The 22,712-nt window shown below is 49.7% G+C and overlaps 1 protein-coding gene across 1 annotated transcript in view; it reads right to left on the bottom strand.

The window, feature by feature from the left end:
• Positions 1–22,469, bottom strand: part of LOC134345024 (matrix metalloproteinase-21-like) — a 28,968-nt gene extending 6,499 nt beyond the window's left edge. The window contains exons 1-6 of the mRNA XM_063045157.1: positions 22,194–22,469; positions 16,975–17,266; positions 9,819–10,992; positions 8,217–8,356; positions 6,076–6,220; positions 4,224–4,481 (exon numbers count right to left, since the gene is read on the bottom strand). Of these exons, the coding sequence (XP_062901227.1) occupies positions 4,224–4,481; positions 6,076–6,220; positions 8,217–8,356; positions 9,819–10,992; positions 16,975–17,133 (1,876 nt within the window). The 5' untranslated portion in view covers positions 17,134–17,266; positions 22,194–22,469. The remainder of the gene's footprint in view (positions 1–4,223; positions 4,482–6,075; positions 6,221–8,216; positions 8,357–9,818; positions 10,993–16,974; positions 17,267–22,193) is intronic.
• Between the last annotated feature and the right edge of the window lie 243 nt (positions 22,470–22,712).

The raw sequence follows: 22,712 nt of genomic DNA, 5'->3' as shown, positions 1-22,712 counted from the left end.
TTCCTCCTCATCTTCATCCTAAAAGGATGCCTCTCCATTCTGAGGCTGTGTCCTCTGATCTTACACTCTCCCACCATAGGAAACATTTTCTCCATGTTCATTCTGTCTCGGCCTTTCACCATGCGGTAGGTTTCAATGAGGTCACCCCTCATTCTTCTGAATTCCAGTGAATACGGGCCAGAGCCATCAAACACTCTTCATTATGACAAGCCATTTAATCCTGGAATCATTTTTGTGAACTTCCTTTGAACCCGCTCCAGTTTCAGCACATCCTTTCTAAAATAAAGGGCCCAGAACTGCTCACAATACTCTAAGTGAGGCCTCACCAGTGTTTATAAAGTCTCAACATTACATCCTTGTTTTTATATTCTAGTCCTCTTGAAAATGAATGCTAATATTGCATTTGCCTTCCTCACCACAGACTCACCCTGCAAATTAACCTTTAGGGAATCCTGCACAAGGGACCCCCAAGTCCCTTTCCTCCTCTGATTTTTGAATTTTCTTTCCATTTAGAAAGTAGTCTACCTTCAATTTTTCCTACCAAAATGCATGACCGTACACTTCCTGACACTGTATTCCTTCTGCCACTACTTTGCCCATTCTCCTAATCTGCCTAAATCCTTCTGTAGCCTCTCTACTTCCTCAAAACTTTCACAAACTTCATATTGTCTGCAAACTTTGCAACAAAGCCATCACTTCTGTTATCCAAGTCATTGACATATAACAGAAAAAAGAAGTGGTCTCAACACAGACCCCTGTGGAACACCACTGGCAGCCAACCAAAAAAGGCTCCCTTTGTTCCCATTCTTTGCTTTCCACCAATCAGTTACTGTTTTATCCATGCAAGTATCTTTCCTGTAATAACTTGTTAAGCAGCCTTATGTGTGGCACATTGTCAAAGGACTTCTGAATATCCAAGTACACAACATCAACCAATTGTCCTTTGTCCATTTAAGAGGAGTTTGTATAGGTACATGGATGGTAAGGGTATGAAGAGCTATTGTCCACATGCGGGTCAATGGGACTAGGCAGAATAACAGTACAGCATGGATTAGATGGGCTGAAAAGCCTGTCTTGGTGCTGTAGTGCTCTAAGACTCAATATCAACGGCTTTACTGAAGAGGTGAGGGTAAGAGAGGAAGGGAAAGTGCAGTTCTGACTCAGGAGAACATCACGGCAGTACTTGGGGAGGAAACTCCTAGTGAGGTGATATAAAAGAACTTAAGGAGATAGTCATTGCTGGAGCTGAACTCCTGGTTGTGCTGGAGCCTCTGGGTTGTCAGTGGGAATTAGGGGAGATGCAAGTTATGTGTAGAATAACAGGTGTTTTTAACTTCCCTCATCCTAACTGAGAATGTGATAGTGCAAAGGGTTGGATGGGGCGGAATCTATTAAGTGTGAACAGGGAAGTTTTCTGTAGCCATGTGTAGATGGGTCTACTGGGAGGTGGGGGGGGGGGGGGACAATGAACCTCCAGGGAGAGAGACTGAGATGTCAGTGGACTGGAGTACATTGGGACCAGTGACCACAGGTCTATTAGTTTTAAAATAGTTACAGAGAATGATGGGTCTGGTCTGCTATAAAACATTGTAAATTAGTGCAAGCAAACTGTGAAGGAACTTGTCAAAGGCTGACTGGGAGAGGCTGTTTGCAGGACGTTACCGGGACTGGACTTACAATGAGAGGCTGGACAGGCTGGGAATATTTCCCCTGGAGTGAAGGAGGCTGAGGGGTGACTGATAGAGATTAGTAAAGCCACGAGGGATGACTGATTGAGATTTATAAAGCCAGGACGGGCGACTGATAGAGATTTGTAAAGCCAGGAGGGGCGACTGATAGAGATTTGTAAAGCCAGGAGGGGTGACTGATGGAGATTTGTAAAGCCACGAGGGGTAACTGATAGAGATTAATAAAGCCACGAGGGGTGACTGATGGAGATTTGTAAAGCCACGAGGGGTAACTGATAGAGATTAATAAAGCCAGGAGGGGTGACTGATCGAGATTTATAAAGCCACGAGGGGTGACTGTTCGAGATTTGTAAAGCCAGGAGGGCTGTAGACAATTTGGACAGCCACAGTCCTCTCCCCAGTGTAGTGGAGTCTGAACTAGAGGACAGAGTTTAAGGTGAGAAGGGGAGGATTTAAAGAGGTCCTGAGCGGGAGGTTTTCCACAAAGGTTATTGACTAGGTGAGTAAGTGGTACAGGCAAGTATGATTACAATGTTTTAGACATTTGGAGAGGTACATGGATAGGAAAGGTTAAGAGGGACAGACACAAAATGCTGGAAGAACTCAGCAATTCAGGAAATTTCAATGGAAGAGAGTAAAAAGACAATGCTTTGGGTCGAGATCACTCACCAGGACTGGAAAGGAAGGGGGTGAAGAAGGTGGGGGAGGGGAAGGAGTATAAGCTGGTAGGTGGTAGGTGAGACCAGGTGAGGGGGAAGGTGGGTATGTTGGGGGGGGGGAGTAAGAAACTGGGAGATGATAGGTGGAAAAGGTAAAAGGGCTGAAGGAGAGGGAATTTGATTAGAGACGAGAGTGGATCATAGGAGAAAGAAAGAAGGTTCACCAGATTGATTCCAGGGATGAAAGGGTTAGCCTAAGAGGAGAGGTTGAGTTGCCTGGGACTATACTCTCTGTAGTTCAGAAGAATGAGAGGGAATCTTATAGAAACATACAAAATTTTGAAAGGGATAGATAAGATAGAAGTAGGAAAGTTGTTTCCATTGGTAGGTGAGACTAGAACTAGGGGACATTGTCTCAAGATTCAGGGGAGAAGATTTAGGACGGAGATGAGGAGAAACTGTTTCTCCCAGAGAATGGTGAATCTGTGGAATTCTCTGCCCAGGGAAGCAGTTGAGGCTTCTTCACTAGATAGATGTAAGATACAGTTAGGTAGGTTTTTACATAGTAGGGGAATTAAGGGTTCTGGGGAAAAGGCAGGTAGATGGAGCTGAATTTACGGACAGATCAGCCATGATCTTATTGAATGGCGGGGCAGGCTCGATGGGCCGAATGGCCTACTCCTGCTCCTATTTCTTATGTTCTTATTATGTAGGAGGGGCACCAAGGGAGGTGATGGACAGGTGAGGTGGAGAGAGAAGAACCAATCAGGAACGGAAAAGAGAGGAGGAGGATGAGGAGAGAAGTTACCAGAAATTGGAGAAATCGATGCTCATGGATGGGACATGAGGTGTTACTCCTCCAACCTGAGTTTGGCATTATTGTGGCAGTAGAGGAGGTCATGGACAGACATGTTGGTAAGCGAATGGGAAGTCAAATTGAAATGAGAGTCCACTGGGAGAGCCTGCCTTTTGTGGGGGACGGAATAAAGGTGTTTGATGAAATGGTCCCTCAATTTGCATCAGGTCTCACCAATGTAGATGAGTCCACTGGGAGCCCCAGATACAATAGTAGAGCCTGACAGACTCATAGATGAAATGTCACCTCACCTGGCAGGACTGTTTGAGGCCCTAAATGGTGGTGAGGGAAGAAGAGTAAGGACAGGTATAGCACTTCTCCTGCTTGCAGGGCCAGCGGGAAGGATGAATGGACAAGAGTGGATGTGGAGAGGATGTTTACTTTGGCAGGGGAGTCTCAGACCAGAGGGCACAGCTTCAAAATAGAGGGGTGTCCTTTTAGAACAGAAGTGAGGAGGAATTTCTTTAGCCAAGGAGTGGTGAATCTGTGGAATTTGTTGTCACAGGCGGCTGTGCAGGAGGTTGATAGGCTCTTGGTTAGTCAGGGCATGAAACGATATGGGGAGAAGCAGGAGCCTGGGGCCGACAGGAAGAATGGATCAGTCATGATAAACTGATGGAGCAGAGTTGATGGGCCAAATGGCCTAATTCTGCTCCTCCATCTTATGGTATTATGCGTTTGGTGGTAAGATCCTGTAGAAGATGGTGGAGGTTATGGAGAATTATGTGCTGGATTTGGAGGCTGTGGGATGGTAGGTAAGGACAAGGGGAAGCATATCCCTGTTATAGCAGTGGGAATCTGGTGTAAGTGTGGATGTGTGAAAAACAGGGATGCGGCTGAGGACAGCATTGACGGTTGGAGGCATGTGGGACCAGCTCAAGTCAACATGGATGAGCTGGGACAGAGGACCTGTTTCCATAATGAGGCACCCATGCCCTGGTCCAAGGAGATAGACCCAAGCCCCCAGATCTTTCCTTGACCATTCAGCACTGGGTGGCTGGGGATGCCCTAGGCCCTCACCTTTGAAGAACAGGGTGATATCCTTGTTCCAAGTCCAGATGTGGGCAAAGCCGTCGATGTTGGCGGCCGGGAGGCCCCGCCACCCCACCACCAGCGGGATAGGGTCTCCGTAACGTGTCCGGTTGAACCGGTTCTCGTACATCCAGTACCAGTTGCGACGCATGAAGTAGGTGTTAAAGCGGTAGGTGACCTCGCCGAAGGTATTCTCCTCTCGCCGTACCCAGTCGAACACGGTGTTGAAGCTGCCCTCACACACTCCTGAGGAGGGAAATGGAGCGGATCTCAGGCCGGGACACTCACCCAACCCCAACCCAACCTTCAATCTCATTCCGGGCCACCAACCCTCACCAATTTTTACCAATGCACCGCAGAAATCATCTCGGCTTGCTACTGCAACAGCTCTGTCCATCACTACAGAGATGGACACAGCTCAGCACAACATGGAAACCAGCCTCCGTTCCATGGACTGTCTACACTTCTCACTGCCTCAGTAACCAGCATAATCTAAGACCACCCTGGACAATCTCTCTTCTCCTCCCTCTTGCTGGGCAGAAGACGCAAAAACCTAAAGCACGTACCACCAGGCTCAAGTATAGCTTCTACTCCACAACTGAACAGTCACCTAGTGCACTAAGATGGACTCTCGACCACAAAGTCTACCACATTATGACCTTCCCCTTTATTGTCTACCTGCACTGCGCTTTCTCGGTAGCTGTTACACTCTATTTTGCATTCTGTGATTGTTTTCCCTTATATCTCAATGCACTGTGTAATGAATCGATCTGTATGGACAGAAGGTGAGACAATTTTTCAGTCTCTCAGTTCTTGTGACTGTAACGAACCAGTTTACCAATAACCTCCCAATAGAACGGTCCACTGTCACCGGGAGAGAACCCAACAACCTGGTTAAAGCTGCCTGCTCGATTGTCACCCCACCCAACCTCCCGCTACTGGTGCACCGTATACAGTTACTCCCCCAGACTACACTGACAGCATCTCCCACACATACCACCTCTCCCCCCCACGAAAGACAAAGGCAGCAGGGGCAGGGGACCACCACCATCTGCAGGTTCCCCTCACAGTCACACACCTTGCCCATAGAGAAATATCTCACTGTTTCTTCACCATCCTAACACCATAAGACATCAGACCAGAATTAGGCCACTCAGCCCATTGAGTTTGCTCCACTATTCCATCATGGCTGATTTACTATCCCTCTCAACTCCATTTCTCCTGTCTTCTCTCTATACTTCTGACACCCTTACTAACCAAAAACCAATCAACCTTTGCTTTAATATACCCAGTGACTTGGCCTCCACAGCCGCCTGTGGCAATGAATTCCACAGATTCACCATCTTCTGGCTTAAGAAATTCCTCCTCATCTCTGTTCTGAAGGGACGTCCTTCTATTCTGTGGTTATGCTCTCTGGTCCTAGACTCCCTCACCATAGGAAACATCCTCTCCACATCTACTCTGTCTAGGCCTTTCATTATTTGATAGGGATTCAATCATTCTTCTAAACTCCAGCTGGAATTTAAACTTTATCTAAAGGCTGGAAATGCCCCCTGACTCTACCGTGAGATCACCTTCCATGGAACGAGACTCACTCCCACCTTCTCATAGGTGGAGATCTGTTATTCTGTCATTAACACCACCAACCCCGGATTAGATCACAGTCTGCAACCCACTCCTAGATCTGGAGTCGGAGTTGGTTGGCATCACTGAGTTCACCTGCTAACTGGCAGGACAAATAGCCAGGCACAGGAGCTACCCAGCCAGGGAACCAACTGATCAGCCACTGGGTCGGACATCTAGTGAGCAGTGGTGGGGCTGAAGATGTTCCAGAACGTACCGTAGATCTGTTGGATAGCCTTCCGGTCAAACCAGTCCAGCTCCAGTTCCTTGGAGTCGTGTGGGATGTAGTTCGGGTGCATGATAGAGCCAGCCCGTTGGATGTGGGGCAGTCCTAGTACGTGTCCGATCTCATGAACAGCCACCTTTGAAGGGAAGGCAAATGAAATGGGGAATTGGTTCATTGTTCTCACGTTCCGAGAAGAAACATTTCCTTCCACGTCATCCAGGCAGATCTTTCCATACATTCATCACGGAAAGGAAGAAACGGTGCAGAGAGTTACAGAGAAAGTGCAATGCAGGCAGGCAATAAGTTGCAAGGCTGCTTGAAAGTCGATTGAGTGATCTTTACCATACTAGGGGGCCATTCAATAGTCTTATAATCGGAAGGTAGTTTTAGAGGCTAAGAGTCCATATTATCTTAATGGGGACCATTCAGTAGTCTTATAACAGTGGGATAGAAGCGGTCCTTGATCTGGTGGTATGTACTGTCAGGGTTTTGTATTTTGGCCTGATGGAAGGAGAGAAGAGAGACTGTCCAAGGTGGGAGTGGTCTTTGATTATGCTGGCTACATTTCTGAGGCAGCAGGAGGTCTATTGAGTCCATGGAGGGGAGACCATGAGACGTAGAATGTTTTCTGTGATGTGCTGAGCTGGGTCCACAACCCTCTGCAGTTTCTTGCAATCATGGGCAGAGTGATTTCCACGCCAGATAGGATGCTTTCTACGATGTATCAGTGTAAATTGGTCAGGGTCACCGAGGACATTTCAAATCTCTTTGCCCCATGAGGAAGTAGAGGCATTTGTGAGCTTTCTTGGCCATGGTGTCTACGTGTTTGGACCAGAACAGGATTAAGTTTGGGGTTAAGACAGGCACCTAGAACTTGCAGCTCTTGACCTTGACCTAACACCAGTTATAAATAGAGAGGTACGCACACCGCCACCCTTCCTGAAGCCAACGACCAGCTCTTCTGATTTGGTGACATTGAAAGAAAGGTTGTTGTCATGACACCATGTCACCAGATCTCCTTCCTGTACTCTGACTCTTTGTTATTTGAGATTTGACTCGGTGTAGTGGGATTTGGATAGAGGTGCTCCATGAGACAGGGGATGTGTGGAATACAGTCAATAGACTGTGCCTGGGCCGGGAGACCCTCCTATCCCTGCAACACCTGCTCTCCCTCTCATGCCTTCCTGTCCAGGCTGGTGTGCTCCATACAGACATATGTCTCTCCATGTTGGCCCTTTCACCAGGTGATGTCTTGAGCACAAACAGCCTGGTGCGTCTGCATGGCTGACCATTCCTGTGTTAGCTGCTGTATCAGTGACCACACACACAGCATTGTCCACTCCAGGGGAAACTGTATGCAAGGGTGAGTACAGATTGATGGGGGAGTGCTCTCAAGGGGCCAGCACAGGCTTGATGGACCAAATGGCCTTACTTCATACGGTTCTTTAATGCCAACTTCCCAGTGATTCAAGTAATAGCCTGAGGCTTAGTGAGGTGTTTAGTTATGTGTTCACAATCTGAGCCTAGGGTCCCTGATGGTCAGGATGATTAGCCTAAGGTCACTGATGGTCTGTCTGGGGTTACTCTTGGTCAGTCTAGGGTCCCTGATGGTCAAGATGATTAGACTAAGGTCAATGATGGTTTGTCTAGGATCACAAATGGTCAGTGATAATCAGCCTAAGGTCAGTGATGGTCAGTCTGTTGTCACTGATGGTAAATCTGTCACTGATTGTCAGCATGATTAGCCTATGATCAGTGATGGTCTGTCTATGGTCCCTGGTGGTAAATCTAAGGTCACTGATGGTCAGTCTATGGTCACTGATGGTCAGCCTAAAGTCACTGATTGTCAACCCAGTGTCACTGTTGATTGGCATAGATTCACTGATGGTCAAATAATGTCAATGTCACAGGCAGTGACCGATGAATTGTTTCAAAAACTGGAAATATCACTGGGAAGTGAACCAGGAAACAAGCAGGAAGCAGTGACCGATAGAACTAGTGAAATTAAGTCACCTGTTATCTTGAGAGAGTGACCCAGGAGGATGGGTGGGTTTATGGAGAGAGCGAGAGTGAGTGTTGGGTGGTCTTGGGTGAGTTTGTGGAGAGAGGATGGGTGAGATTTGGGCAATCACCGTCAGAAGGCTGATCCCCTCGTTGCTCGACGGTTTGACAAAATGCTCATCGTCGTCGAAGTGCACGTCCCCCAGGCGCCAGGCGTGAGCGTACTCCTGCCCTGTCCCATCAAACACCTGCGAGCAGCCCAAGTGCCTCTCTGTATGATTGGAAAGAACCAGTCAGCTTCTGGAAGAGGCCACCCTCACCAGCACCCTGCACATGAGGTCCCTTGTTGCTCCCATCACCACTCCCTCATCGATCTGCACCTCCCCTCACCAAACCCTGGTATCCCTGACTCATCCCCACTCCTTCTCCCCTTCTTACCTTCACTAATCCAGATTTCCCTTGGCCACATGTCCCTCGCTCACCATCAGATGAACTTCATCACAAAGCACTTCAAATAGATCCCATAAATTAGATCCTGAAATTACCCACCAAAAATTGGGCAGTTTGGAGGGAGCTTCACTCTGTGTCTGACCCCGGGAGTGTGTGATGGGACAGTATGGAGGGAGCTTCACTCTGTGTCTGCCCCCGGGAGTGTGTGATGGGATAGTGTGGAGGGAGCTTCACTCTGTGTCTGACCGTGGGAGTGTGTGATGGGATGGGATCAAGGAAGCTTCACTTTGTATCTCACCCCGGGAGTGTATGATGGGACAACGTGGAGGAAGCTTCAGTCTGTGTCTCACCCCAGAAGTGTGTGATGGGACAGTGTGGAGGGAGCTTCACTCTGTGTCTCACCCCAGAAGTGTGTGATGGGACAGTGTGGAGGGAGCTTCACTCTGTGTCTGACCCCTGGGAATGTGTGATGGGACGGTGTGGAGGGAGCTTCACCCTGTGTCTGACCCCAGGAATGTGTGATAGGACGGTGTGGAGGGAGTTTCACCCTGTGTCTGACCCTGGGAACATGTGATAGGACAGTTTACAGGGAATTTCAGTGTATGTCTGACTCTGGGGTGAATGATGGATTGGTGTAGAGCGAGCTTCACTTTGTTTCTGACAGTATAGAGGGAACTTCAATGAATGTCTAACCACGGGAGTGTGTGATTGGATGGTGTGGAGGGTGCTTCACTCTGTGTCTGATCCTGAGAGTGTGTGTTGGGATGGTGTAGAGGGAGCTTCACTCTGTTTCTGACCCCAGGACTATGTGATGGGATGGTGTAGAGGGAGCTTCACTCTGTGTCTGCTCTGGCAGTGTATGCTCAGATGGTGTAGAGGGAGCTTCACTCTGTGTCTGCTCTGGCAGTGTATGTGATGGGATGGTGTAGAGGGAGCTTCACTCTGTTTCTGACCCCAGGACTATGTGATGGGATGGTGTAGAGGGAGCTTCACTCTGTGTCTGACCCTGAGAGTGTGTGATGGGATGGTGTAGAGGGAGCTTCACTCTGTGTCTGATCCTGAGAGTGTGTGTTGGGATGGTGTAGAGGGAGCTTCACTCTGTGTCTGACCCCAGGACTATGTGATGGGATAGTGTAGAGGGAGCTTCACTCTGTGTCTGCTCTGGCAGTGTATGCTCAGATGGTGTAGAGGGAGCTTCTTTCAGTGTCTGAATTGGATGTGAACCGTTCCCTAGAGCCTGCCCCGGGAGATACGTGTTTGATGTGACTGTGTTTGTCCCTCACTCGTGCCGAATCCCAGCTTGATGTCGATCTCGGAGGCCGGCGAGGTGAGGTCCTCGATGAAGATCAGTGGTGTGACCTCGCTCCACATGCGGAAAGCGAGACGCAGGATCATTTTCTGGTCATCGATGGTCAGTTGTGAGCTGTAACCCTCGTCCAGGATGCGCCACCTCAGCCGGGACTTGGTGAAGGCCAGCTGGGGGAAGGTGTTGTCCATGAGGTCTGAGGCTGCCCGCCTCCTCCGCATCTGTTCCACCAGCCAGCGCATTGTGCGCCTCCCGGCCCCAGGGTCCGGCTCTGCTTCTTCCCCTCTGGCCAGCCATCTTGTCCCGACACCTCGACTGCCCACCCTCGATTGGTTGGTTTGGCTTCGGCCAGAGCTCCCTGATTGGTTGACTTGTTCTTGGCTGGTGGTCACCGATTGGTTGGATTGGTTTTGCATGCTATGTTCTGATTGGATTAGTTGAACTCGACTGTTGGTCAACCATTGATTAAGCCAACCTTTGTTGCTGTTCTTGGACTGCTTTACTTGTCTGCTGGTCAACTGTTGGTTGAGCCCACCCTGATCTTCGTTCTCTGATTGGTTAGTTCGTCTTCGCATGCTTTTCTCTGATTGGCTTAGATTGCCCAAGCTGCTGGCCACCCATTGGTTGAGCTGTTCCAGACCACTGTTCTGTGATTGGTGGGGCTGGTTTTGGCAGGTTCTAGTGGACTGGAGGCTGTGTTGGGCGGTTTTGGTGGGTCGAGCCGGGACATGGCGCCGGGTCCTGTAATGGGGGGCATTGCTGCGGCTCGGTGGGCTGATGGTGTTGGTGGAGGTGACGTTGGAGTCAATGGGTGGTCTGTAGCGGGTGGCGTTCAGGATGTGCATGCCATCATCGTGGGCCTTGTGGTCTGGCACTCCGCAGCGGGGCATGTTCATGGCCTCCATGGTGGCCTGATCGAGGAGCCCGGAAGTGGGCAGCCCATTGGCCCTCTGGAACCTGAGCAGGGCGCTGGTGTACTCAGCCGGCATCTGCTGCTCATCCTCCGGCTCTGGGAGGTTCCTGCGGCTGTGGTGGCCGTTGAGCGCGGGCCTGGGGATCTCCAGGGCACTGTACACTGGCGCCGACACCCCTTGGTAGGCCAGGTCCTCCCAGTTCACTGGCTCTGTCCAGCCGTACTTGTCCAGGTACTCCTAGAAAACCGGCCCAGAAAGAGAGCCCTGTCACACAGAGACCAATCAGCCCATTGAGTCTATCCCACCTACTCATGAGAGCCAGCCTCCCTTGACTCAGATCCAAACCAGTCCCAACACTTACAAAGGTATATCCCTAAGACTGTAAGATATAGGAGCAGAAGTAGGCCATTCGGCCCATTGCGTCTGCTACACCATTCAATCATTGGCTGATCCAATTCTTCCAGTCATCCCCACTCCCCTGCCTTCTCCCCATACCCTTTGATGCCCTGGCTAATCAAGAACCTATCTATCTCTGCCTTAAATACCCCCAGTGATTTGGCCTCCACAGCTGCTCGTAGCAACAAATTCCGCAGATTTACCACCCTCTGACTAAAGTAATTTCTCCACATCTCTGTTCTAAATGGACGTCCTTCAATCCTGAAGTCGTGCCCTCTTGTCCTAGCCTCCCCTACCATGGGAAATAACTTTGCCATATTTAATCTGTTCAGGCCTTTTAACATTCTGAATGTTTCTATGAGATCCTCCATCATTCTCCTGAACTCCAGGGCACACAGCCCAAGAGCTGCCAGATGTTCCTCATACAGTAACCCTTTCATTCCTGGAATCAGTCTCGTGAACCTTCCCTGAACCCTCTCCAATGTCAGTACAATATATCCTTTCTAAAATAAGGAGCCCAAAACTGCACACAATAAAGATCCACTTTAAATACTGCATAACATTTATAAGTTTATGAGATGCATAGGCAGAGTAGACAAACAATATCTTTTTTGCAGGGTGGAGTTGTCATACCAGAGGGCATCCATTAAGGTGAGAGGGGGCAATTTCAAAGGAGATGTGAGGGGCAAGTTTTTTACACAGAGAGTGGTGGGTGCCTGGAATGTGCTGCCTGGGGTGGTGATAGAGGCAGATACATGAGGGACTTTTAAAAGATGTTTAGATGGAACCATGAATGTGAGGAAAGTGGAAGGATATGGACATCGTGTAGACAGAAGAAACTAGCTGGCTGTTTGATTACTAATTTATTAGGTTTGGCACATTTTGGGCTGAAGGGCCCGTTCCATGCTGTACTGGTCTATGTTCGAACCAAATCCCAAGGCTAGTGCTTACTCGGGGATAAAGTGAACAAGGTTATTCCAATTCTTGAGGTACTGTCTCTGTGGAGTCTGCACGTTCTCCCTGTGACCATGTGGGTTTCCTCCTGTCGCACTGGTTTCCTCCCACATCCCAAGGATACGAGTCTTGGGGGGGTTCACTACCACTGTGAACTGTGAACTGTGCACCCCCCCATGTGCAGGTAAGGGGCAGAATCTGGGGGAGTTGTTGGGAGTATGGGGATAGAGTTGAATTGTTTAATTCTTGTATTTTATATAACCATATGCTTATAAGACAGAGGAGCAGAATTAGGCCATTCAGCCCATCGAGTCTGTTCCGCCATTGCGTCATGGGCGGTCCCGGATCCCAGTCAACCTCATACACCTGCCTTCTCATCACTTCCTTTCATGGTCTGACCAATCAGGAAATGATCAAATTCCGCTTTAAGTATACCCACGGACTTGGTCTCCACAGCATTCTGTGGCAGAGTATCACAGAGATTCACTACTCTCTGGCAAAAAAAATCCTCACCTCTGTTCTGAAAGGTCACCCCCTCAATTTTGAGTCTATGCCCTCTAGTTCTAGATACCCCCACCATAGGAAACATCCTCTCCACATCCACCCTATCTAGTCTTTTCAACATTTGGTAGGTTTCAATGAGTTCCCCCCCCCCCCATATTCTTCTAAATTCCAGTGAGTACAGGCCCAAAGCTGTCAAATGCTCCTCATACGTTAACCCCTTCATTCCTGGAATCATCCTCATGAACCTCCTCTGGACTCTCTCCAATGACAACACATTCTTTCTGAGATACGGGGCCCAAAACCATTGACAATACTCCAAGTGCAGCCTAACTAGTGTCTTATAAAGCCTCAGCATTATCTCCTTGCTTTTATATTCTATTCCCTTTGAAATAAATGCCAACATTGCATTCTTTACCACAGACTCAACCTGTAAATTAAACTTCTGGGAGTCTTGCACAGCAGCTCCGAAGTCCCTCTGCACCTCTGATGTTTGAACCTTCTCACCACTTAGATAATAGTCTGCACTATTGTTCCTTTTACCAAAATGCATTAACATACATTACCGAACACTGTATTCTGACACTTTTTGCCCATTCTTCCAATTTGTCAAAGTCCTGCTGCAGTCGTATTGCTTCCTCAGCACTACCTACCCCTCCACCTATTTTCGTATTATCCGCAAACTTTACCACAAATCCACCAATTCCATTATCTGAATCACTGACAAACAATGTGAAAAGTAGAGACCCCAATACTGACCCCTGTGGAACACCACTAGTCACTGGCAGCCAACCAGAAAGGGCCCCCTTTTATTCCCACTCACTGCCTCCTGCCTGTCAGCCATTCCTCTATCCACACCAGTACCTTTCCTGTAACACCACAGGATTTTATCTTGTTAAGCAGCCTCATGTGTGGCACCTTACGAACACCTTCTGAAAATCCAAGTAAATGACATCTACTGCCTCTCCCCTGTCCACCCTACTCTTAACAGTTTTGTCAGGCAAGATTTCTCGTCACAGAAACTATGCTGACTTTGACTTATTTTATCATTGGTCTTCAGGTACCTTGAAATCTCATCCTTAATAATAGATTCCAACACTTTCCCAATCACTGAGGTTAGGCTAGCTGGACAATAATTTCCTTTCTTTTGCCTTCCTACCTTCCTAAAGAGCGGAGTGATATTCGCAATCCTCTAGTCCTCCAGGACTATGCCAGAATCAAATGATTCTTGAAGCATCATGATCAATGCATCCGTTATCTCTTCCACAACCTCTCTCAGGACACTGGGATCTAGTCCACCTGGTCCAGCTGCCTTATCCACATTGAGATCTTTGAGTTTGCCTGGCACTTTTTCCTTTGTAATAGCAATGGCACTCACTCCTGCTCCCTGACACTCACGGACCTCTGGCACACTGCTAGTGTCTTCCACAGTGAAGACAGATGCAAAGTACCCATTAAGTTCATCTGCCAATACTTTGTCCCCCATTACTACTTCAGCAGCATCATTTTCCGGTGGTCCAATATCAACTCCCCCTTAACTGAAAAAACTTCTCGTATCCTGCTTTATATTATTGGCTAGTTTGCATGCATGGTTAATCTTTTCCCTTATAGCCTTTTTAGTTCCATTTTGGTGGATTTTAGGAGCTTCCCACTCACTTTTGCTACCTTATATGCCCTTCCCTTGGATTTTATGCAGTCCTTAACTTCCTTTGTCAGCCACAGTTGCCTAGTCTGGCCATTTGAGAACTTCTTCTGTGGGACATATCTATCCTGTGACTTGTGAACTATTTCCAGAAACCCCAGCTACCTCAGCTCAACCGTCATCCCCACTAGTATCCTCCTCCAACCCACCTGGTCAAACTCTCCTCTCGTGCCTCTGTAATTCCCTTTATTCCATAGTGATACTGATACATCTGACTTATGCTTCTCCCACTCAAATTGCAGAATGAATTCTATCACAACTGTTCATATGTACGTAATAGTTTAGTATGTTTCCTAGTGGTCACAGTATGTATGTACAATTGTTTAGTGTTGTTTTGTACGGTTCTGGAAAGCTCTGGATCTTCTCTAGTGGGGCATTATTTGAATAGTGTCTTTCCGATTGGTTGACTCTTAACTGCCAACTGTAAAAATGTAATTTTTCTTATCTATGTGTCTAACAAAGAGCTGACCATAAGGCTGTGCCATCTTTTGTCTTTCTTTTGCCTCTCTATTTCTTCACTCACTAGACCTCTATTGGTTTCCACTTTCAGCTTTCTTGTTCTGTTAGCACTGAATATAACGATTGTGAAGCAACAAGCTTTGTGCCTCTTTCCTGACTTCCAAAAGAACCTTGGGTTAAAAACATAAGAACCTGATAAGACGTCATATTACTGTTGTACAATACAATGGTGATACCGCACTGTGATTACTACTGCAGTCCGGTCACTCAGCTACAGGAAAGATGTGATTAAACTTGGGACGGTGTGGAAGATGTTTCCAGGGCTGGAGTTATCAGGATACAGAGGGGCCTTTTCCCTTCAGCACTGGAAACTAGGGTGACCTTGCAGAAGTCGCCCGCAAACCTTGAAGTATTCCATCTATGAAAATGAATAAACAGTCGATGTTACAGGCTGCGACCCTTCATCAGCCGTAACATCGACTGTTTATTCCTCTCCATAGATGCTGCCTGACCTGCTGAGTTCCTCCAGCATATTGTGTGTGTTACTCTGGAGTTCCGGTATCTGCAGAATCTCCTGTGTTCATGAAGTGGTCCATATTTTTATTAGTCTTTGTGTTTCATGTGAACAAGGAATTTTATTGCTCCTGGGTGTATGTGACAATAAACTCATCTGAATCTGTATGTCATGGATAAAGGGGGTTGGTCACAGTCTTTTCCCCGGGATAGGGGAGTCTAAAACCAAAGGGCACAAGTTTAAAGTGAGAGGGGAAATATTTAAACTGGTCCTGAGGGGCACAGAGGACGTGGTTGAGCTGGGTATTTAAAAAGCACTTGGACCGGTAGACAGGTGGGAAAGGTTTAGGGAGAACTGGGTCAAGTGCTGGAGGCAGGACCAGGTCAACTTGGTTACCTTGGCCAAGTTGGGTTGAAGGGTCGGTCTCCATACTCTATAACTGTGTGACTCTAATAGGTTAAAGGGAACATTAATGGGGGTGGGGAGGGGTGTAGGTTAAAGGGAACGTTAATGGGGGTGGGGAGGGGTGTGGGTTAAAGGGAACGTTAATGGGGGTGGGGACAGGTGTAGGTTAAAGGGAACGTTAATGGGGGTGAAGAGGGGTGTAGGTTAACGAGAATGTTAATGGGGGTGGGGAGGGGTGTAGGTTAAAGGGAACGTTAATGGGGGTGAAGAGGGGTGTAGGTTAAAGGGAACATTAATGGGGGTGGGAGGGGTGTAGGTTAAAGGGAACGTTAATGGGGGTGGGAGGGGTGTAGGTTAAAGGGAACGTTAATGGGGGTGAAGAGGGGTGTAGGTTAACGGGAATGTTAATGGGGGTGGGGAAGGGTGTAGGTTAAAGGGAATGTTAATGGGGGTGGGGAGGGGTGTAGGTTAAAGGGAACGTTAATGTGGACGGGGAGGGGTGTAGGTTAAAGGGAACGTTAATGGGGGTGAAGAGGGGTGTAGGTTAACGGGAATGTTAATGGGGGTGGGGAAGGGTGTAGGTTAAAGGGAATGTTAATGGGGGTGGGGAGGGGTGTAGGTTAAAGGGAACGTTAATGTGGACGGGGAGGGGTGTAGGTTAAAGGGAACGTTAATGGGGGTGGGGAGGGGTGCAGGTGAAAGGGAACGTTAATGGGGGTGGGGAGGGGTGTAGGTTAAAGGGAACGGTAATGGGGGTGGGGAGGGGTGCAGGTGAAAGGGAACGTTAATGGGGGTGGGGAGGGGTGTAGGTCAAAGGGAACGTTAATGTGGACGGGGAGGTGTGTAGGTTAAAGGGAATGTTAATGGGGGTGGGGAGGGGTGTAGGTTAAAGGGAACATTAATGGGGGTGGGGAGGGGTGTAGGTTAAAGGGAACGTTAATGGGGGTGAAGAGGGGTGTAGGTTAACGGGAATGTTAATGGGGGTGGGGAAGGGTGTAGGTTAAAGGGAATGTTAATGGGGGTGGGGAGGGGTGTAGGTTAAAGGGAACGTTAATGTGGACGGGGAGGGGTGCAGGTGAAAGGGAACATTAATGGGGGTGGGGAGGAGTGTAGGTTAAAGGGAACGTTAATGGGGGTGGGGAGGGGTGTAGGTTAACGGGAATGTTAATGGGGGTGTCATGCGATGATTCCACGAGCAAGCGATGACACCATACAACCATTCTGTGACACTACATGACCTCTCAGTGACCCTGTGATGACCCCATGGTCCCATGACCCTCGGACCTACCTGGGCAGACCTGACGGTGAGGACAGGCCGGGCCCTGGTCCACGCTCTCTCCTGGATGTCAGAGTGGTCCCGGCTGTGGTAAACCTTCTCAGCCTTGCTGAGAGGCAGTAGAGCCAGCCACAGGCACAGAGGCAGCAGCCAATCCCACCGGGGCTTCATCTCCACACACGCCGGCCGGTACACTGACCAGGGGCTGCGGATCTCCCCGTCCCAACAGCGGTGAGCAGTTGATAGAGGCGGTGGCCTGTGCCCGTCACGTTTTGAGCTCAGCTCCCGTCCGTGAGTTGCTGGTCTGTGGGAGGGGAGAGTCACAGGGTCAGACAGCACAGAAACAGGCTTTGGCCCCACCCATCCATCTGAGTTCGTCCCTTTTGTCTGTGTTGGCCCATATCCCTCTAAGCATTTCCCAGCCTTTCAAATGTTGTTACCTGCCTTAACCATTCCACTCACAGCTTGTATCCTCTAGCTAACCTCTGGCTGAAAATTTGCTTCGCAGGTCCCGATTAAATCTCTCCCCTCTCACCCAAAGCCAATGCCCTTCAGTTCCTGATACCTTGACCTTGGCAAAACGACATTCTATCTATGCTCCTCATACATTGCCATAAGATTTATTAGTGGAGGGATTGTTCAAAATTCAAGAAGTTATGTTGCAGCTTTCTAAAGCTCCAGTTAGGCTGCGTCTGGAGTACAGCATTCAGTTCTGGGGGCCCCATTAGAGGAAGGATGTCGAGCCTTTGGAGAGGGTGCAGAAGAGATTTACCAGGATGCTGCCTGGTTTAGAGGGCATGTGCTACAGCAAGAGGTTGGGAAAACTTGGGTTGTTTTCTTTGCAGCAACAGAGGCTGAGGAGAGATCTGATAGAGGTTTGTAAGATTATGAGAGACAGAGATAGAGTAGACAGACAGAATCTTTTTCCTCGGGTTTTTGAGAGTGGTCGTCCTGGCGTGGATGCTACGTAGCCTCTTCCCTGGTGGGAATGGGACAAACAGTCCATGAGCAGGGTGGGTGCCATTCATGACGTTACAGGTTTTGCACTGACATCATCTTTTTACTTGCTCTCTCAGCAATACCAGCATTTATTGCCCACCCTGAACTGCCCCTTGAGGAGGTGGGGTGAAGCTCCTTCTTGAACCACTGCAGATAAAGGTGCTTCGACTCAGTGATGCTGAAGGAGCAGAGATATATTTCAACGTGTGGAAATTAGCATTGTGGAAGAACAGAGGGATCCCAGGGTCCACGTCCAAAGAATCTCAAAGTGGCTTTGCATATTGACAGCATGTGCTGCGTTGGCCTTCAGTAGTTGGGAGATTGAGTTCAAGAACTGTGAAGTAACGTTTGAACTCTATAAAACACTGGTTAGACCACACTTGGAATATAGTGCCCAGTTCTGGTCACCTCATTATAGGAAGGATGTGGAAGCTTTAGAGAGGGTGCTGAGGAGATTTACCAGGATACTGCCTAGATTAGCGAGCTTGTCTTATGAGGATACGTTGAGTGAGTTGGGGCTTTTCTCCTTGGAGTGAATGAGGATAAGAGGTGACATGATGAAGTTTTACAAGATAAGAGAGACAGATCGAGTGGACAGCCAGAGGCTATCCCAGGGTGGAAATGGCTAACACTAGGGGGCATCATTTTAAAGATGAGGTATGGGTGGGGAGATGTCAGAGGTAGATTTTAGAGTTGAGAGTGGTGGGTGTGTAGAACATACTGCCAGGGGTGGTGGTAGAGGCAGATACATTTGTGGCATTTGAGAAACCCTTAAAAAGACATATGGGAGACAGAAAAAATAGAATATTCTGTGGATGGGAAGTGTCAGATTGATCTTAAAGGGCTGGCACAACATTGTGAGCTGAAAGGCCTGTACTGTTCTATTTCTAAGACACAGTGGGTGTGACTGGAAGGTGGGTTTGCAGCTTCCCTCCACGCTGTGCATTGTCAACCTTAGATCGGAGTCTGAACAATAAACAGTCCTCATCACCCCACCTTCCGTCTCCTCATCCCCCACCTTAAATCTCCTCATCCCCCACCTTCCATCCCCAAATCACCCACCTTCCATCTCCTCATCCCTCACTTTCCATCTCCTCATCACCCCACCTTCCATCTCCTCATCACCCACCTTCCATCCCCAAATCACCCACCTTCCATCTCTTCATCCCTCACCTTCCATCCCCAAATCACCCACCTTCCATCTCCTCATCCCTCACTTTCCATCTCCTCATCACCCCACCTTCCATCTCCTCATCACCCACCTTCCATCCCCAAATAACCCACCTTCCATCTCCTCATCCCTCACCTTCCATCCCCAAATCACCCACCTTCCATCTCCTCATCCCTCACCTTCCATCCCCAAATCACCCACCTTTCATCTCCTCATCCCTCACTTTCCATCTCCTCATCACCCCACCTTCCATCTCCTCATCACCCACCTTCCATCTCCTCGTCACCCACCTTCCATCTCCTCATCCCTCACTTTCCATCTCCTCATCCCTCACCTTCCATCTCCTCATCCCCATCTTCCATCTCCTCATTACCCCACCTTCCATCTCCTCATCCCCCACCTTCCATCTCCTCATCCCTCACCTTCCATCTCCTCAACCCTCACCTTCCATCTCCTCATCACCCACCTTCCATCTACTCATCCCTCTCCTTCCATCTCCTCATCCCTCACCTTCCATCTCCTCATCACCCCGTCTTCCATCTCCTCATCCCCCACCTTCCATCTCCTCATCACCCCACCTTCCATCTCCTCATCCCCCACCTTCCATCTCCTCATCACCCCACCTTCCACCTTCCATCTCCTCATCACCCACCATCCATCTCCTCATCCCTCACCTTCCATCTCCTCATCCCCCACCTGCCATCTCCTCATCCCTCATCTTCTATCTCCTCATCCCCCACCTTCTATCTCCTCATCCCTCACCTTCCATCTCCTCATCACCCCACCTTCCATCTCCTCATCACCCCACCTTCCATCTCCTCATCAGCCACCTTCCATCTCCTCATCCCTCACCTTCCATCTCCTCATCCCCCACCATCCATCTCCTCATCAGCCACCTTCCATCTACTCATCACCACACCTTCCATCTCCTCATCACTCTCCTTCCATCTCCTCATCACCCACCTTCCATCTCCTCATCCCCCACCTTCCATCTCCTCATCACCCACCTTCCATCTCCTCGTCACCCACCTTCCATCTCCTCATCCCTCACTTTCCATCTCCTCATCCCCCACCATCCATCTCCTCATCCCCCACCTTCCATCTCCTCATCCCTCACCTTCCATCTCCTCATCCCTATCTTCCATCTCATTACCCCACCTTCCATCTCCTCATCCCCCACCTTCCATCTCCTCATCCCTCACCTTCCATCTCCTCATCCCTCACCTTCCATCTCCTCATCACCCACCTTCCATCTCCTCATCCCTCTCCTTCCATCTCCTCATCCCTCACCTTCCATCTCCTCATCACCCCGTCTTCCATCTCCTCATCTCTCACCTTCCATCTCCTCATCCCCCACCTTCCATCTACTCATCACCCCACCTTCCATCTCCTCATCCCCCACCATCCATCTCCTCATCAGCCACCTTCCATCTACTCATCACCCCACCTTCCATCTCCTCATCCCTCTCCTTCCATCTCCTCATCACCCACCTTCCATCTCCTCATCCCCCACCTTCCATCTCCTCATCACCCACCTTCCATCTCCTCATCACCCACCTTCCATCTCCTCATCCCTCACTTTCCATCTCCTCATCCCCCACCATCCATCTCCTCATCCCCCACCTTCCATCTCCTCATCCCTCACCTTCCATCTCCTCATCCCTATCTTCCATCTCCTCATTACCCCACCTTCCATCTCCTCATCCCCCACCTTCCATCTCCTCATCCCTCACCTTCCATCTCCTCATCCCTCACCTTCCATCTCCTCATCACCCACCTTCCATCTCCTCATCCCTCTCCTTCCATCTCCTCATCCCTCACCTTCCATCTCCTCATCACCCCGTCTTCCATCTCCTCATCTCTCACCTTCCATCTCCTCATTCCCCACCTTCCATCTCCTCATCACCCCACCTTCCATCTCCTCATCCCCCACCTTCCATCTCCTCATCACCCCACCTTCCACCTTCCATCTCCTCATCACCCACCATCCATCTCCTCATCCCTCACCTTCCATCTCCTCATCTCCCACCTTCCATCTCCTCATCCCTCATCTTCTATCTCCTCATCCCCCACCTTCCATCTCCTCATCCCCCACCTTCTATCTCCTCATCCCTCACCTTCCATCTCCTCATCACCCCACCTTCCATCTCCTCATCACCCCACCTTCCATCTCCTCATCAGCCACCTTCCATCTCCTCATCCCTCACCTTCCATCTCCTCATCCCTCACCTTCCATCTCCTCATCAGCCACCTTCCATCTACTCATCACCCCACCTTCCATCTCCTCATCCCTCTCCTTCCATCTCCTCATCAGCCACCTTCCATCTACTCATCACCCCACCTTCCATCTCCTCATCCCTCTCCTTCCATCTCCTCATCACCCACCTTCCATCTCCTCATCCCCCACCTTCCATCTCCTCATCAGCCACCTTCCTACCACACCCCTGCCTCACCTGGATCCATCCTCACCTGCCAGCTCTTCCTCCAATCCTCCCCCTCACCTCTGGCGCTGGACGGGGCAGTGGTGGGGAGCCGATAAGTGGGCATGTGGTGAGCTGGAAGAGGCGGGAGAAGGGGATGGAAGTGGAGAGAGAGAGGGAGAGAGAGATAGAGAGAGAGCGTGGGGGGGGCAGGAATGGAAGGAGAGGAGGCTGGGAGTGAAAGAGAAGGACTGGGACAAACGGGGGAATGGAGCAGGGAAAGGGAGGAGGCGAGGGAAGAGGGTAGGAGGAGATAGGAGGGGAGTGAGTCATGTGCAAGGAGTGGATGGGTGGTGAGGAGGGAGACGTGTGGAGATAGGAATGGGTGTAAGGGAATTGAAGTGGGTGCAGAGTGGGGAGGTAGGGTGGGTGTGTGAGGTTTGGAGCTCCCTCATCAAGACCTCACCACTCTGACTTGTGGTCTTGGCTAGTAGAGGCCCCAGCAGCACCCTCCCGCCCCCACCCCCACCCCCCAACTTCCCACTCTTGCTGCGCGTGGTTGGTCTGGGCTCTTCTCCTGCTCGGTAACGATGGCTGCCTGGCCACAGGACCATCAGTGTGAGAGACAGACGGGCACTTACCATCTGCTGTGGTGCCGTCATCTTCTGCTGGGGTCCCCGCTGTCCTTAACAACCACCAGCTCACTGGTCAGGGGTGGTGACGGCTCATGCACCTCTCCCCCTCCCTGTCCCTCACCCTCCTCCCTCTCCTCTCCCTCACCTCTCTTGTCCCCTCTGTCACTCCCTCCTCTGTCATATATCCAGCTCTCTCTCTTACCCTCCTTCTTTCTCTCTCTCTCCTCTCTCCCTCACTCCCTCTCTTTCCACCCTGCACTTTTCCACCTCCTTGTCCTTCCTTGTAACTCCCCTACCTCTCACCTCCCCTGTCTCTCTCCTCCTCCTCCTCTATCTTATACCCACCTCTCTCTCTATCTCCTCCCCTGTCTCTCAACCAGCTCTCTCTTCGCTCTCTGCCTCCCTCCCTCTCACCCAGCTCTTTATCTTCCCTCACCGGCCGCCCCGTCTCTTTCCCAGCTCTCTCTACCTCTCCACCACTCTCTACCCTTTGTCCAATTTGTCTCTCCCCTGGTGCAGTTCCCC

This window comes from Mobula hypostoma, chromosome 4 (genome assembly GCF_963921235.1).
Source record: "Mobula hypostoma chromosome 4, sMobHyp1.1, whole genome shotgun sequence".
NCBI lineage: Eukaryota > Metazoa > Chordata > Chondrichthyes > Myliobatiformes > Myliobatidae > Mobula > Mobula hypostoma.
Note: the sequence above shows the minus strand (reverse complement) of the source record. Positions and strands in the feature narration are given on the sequence as shown.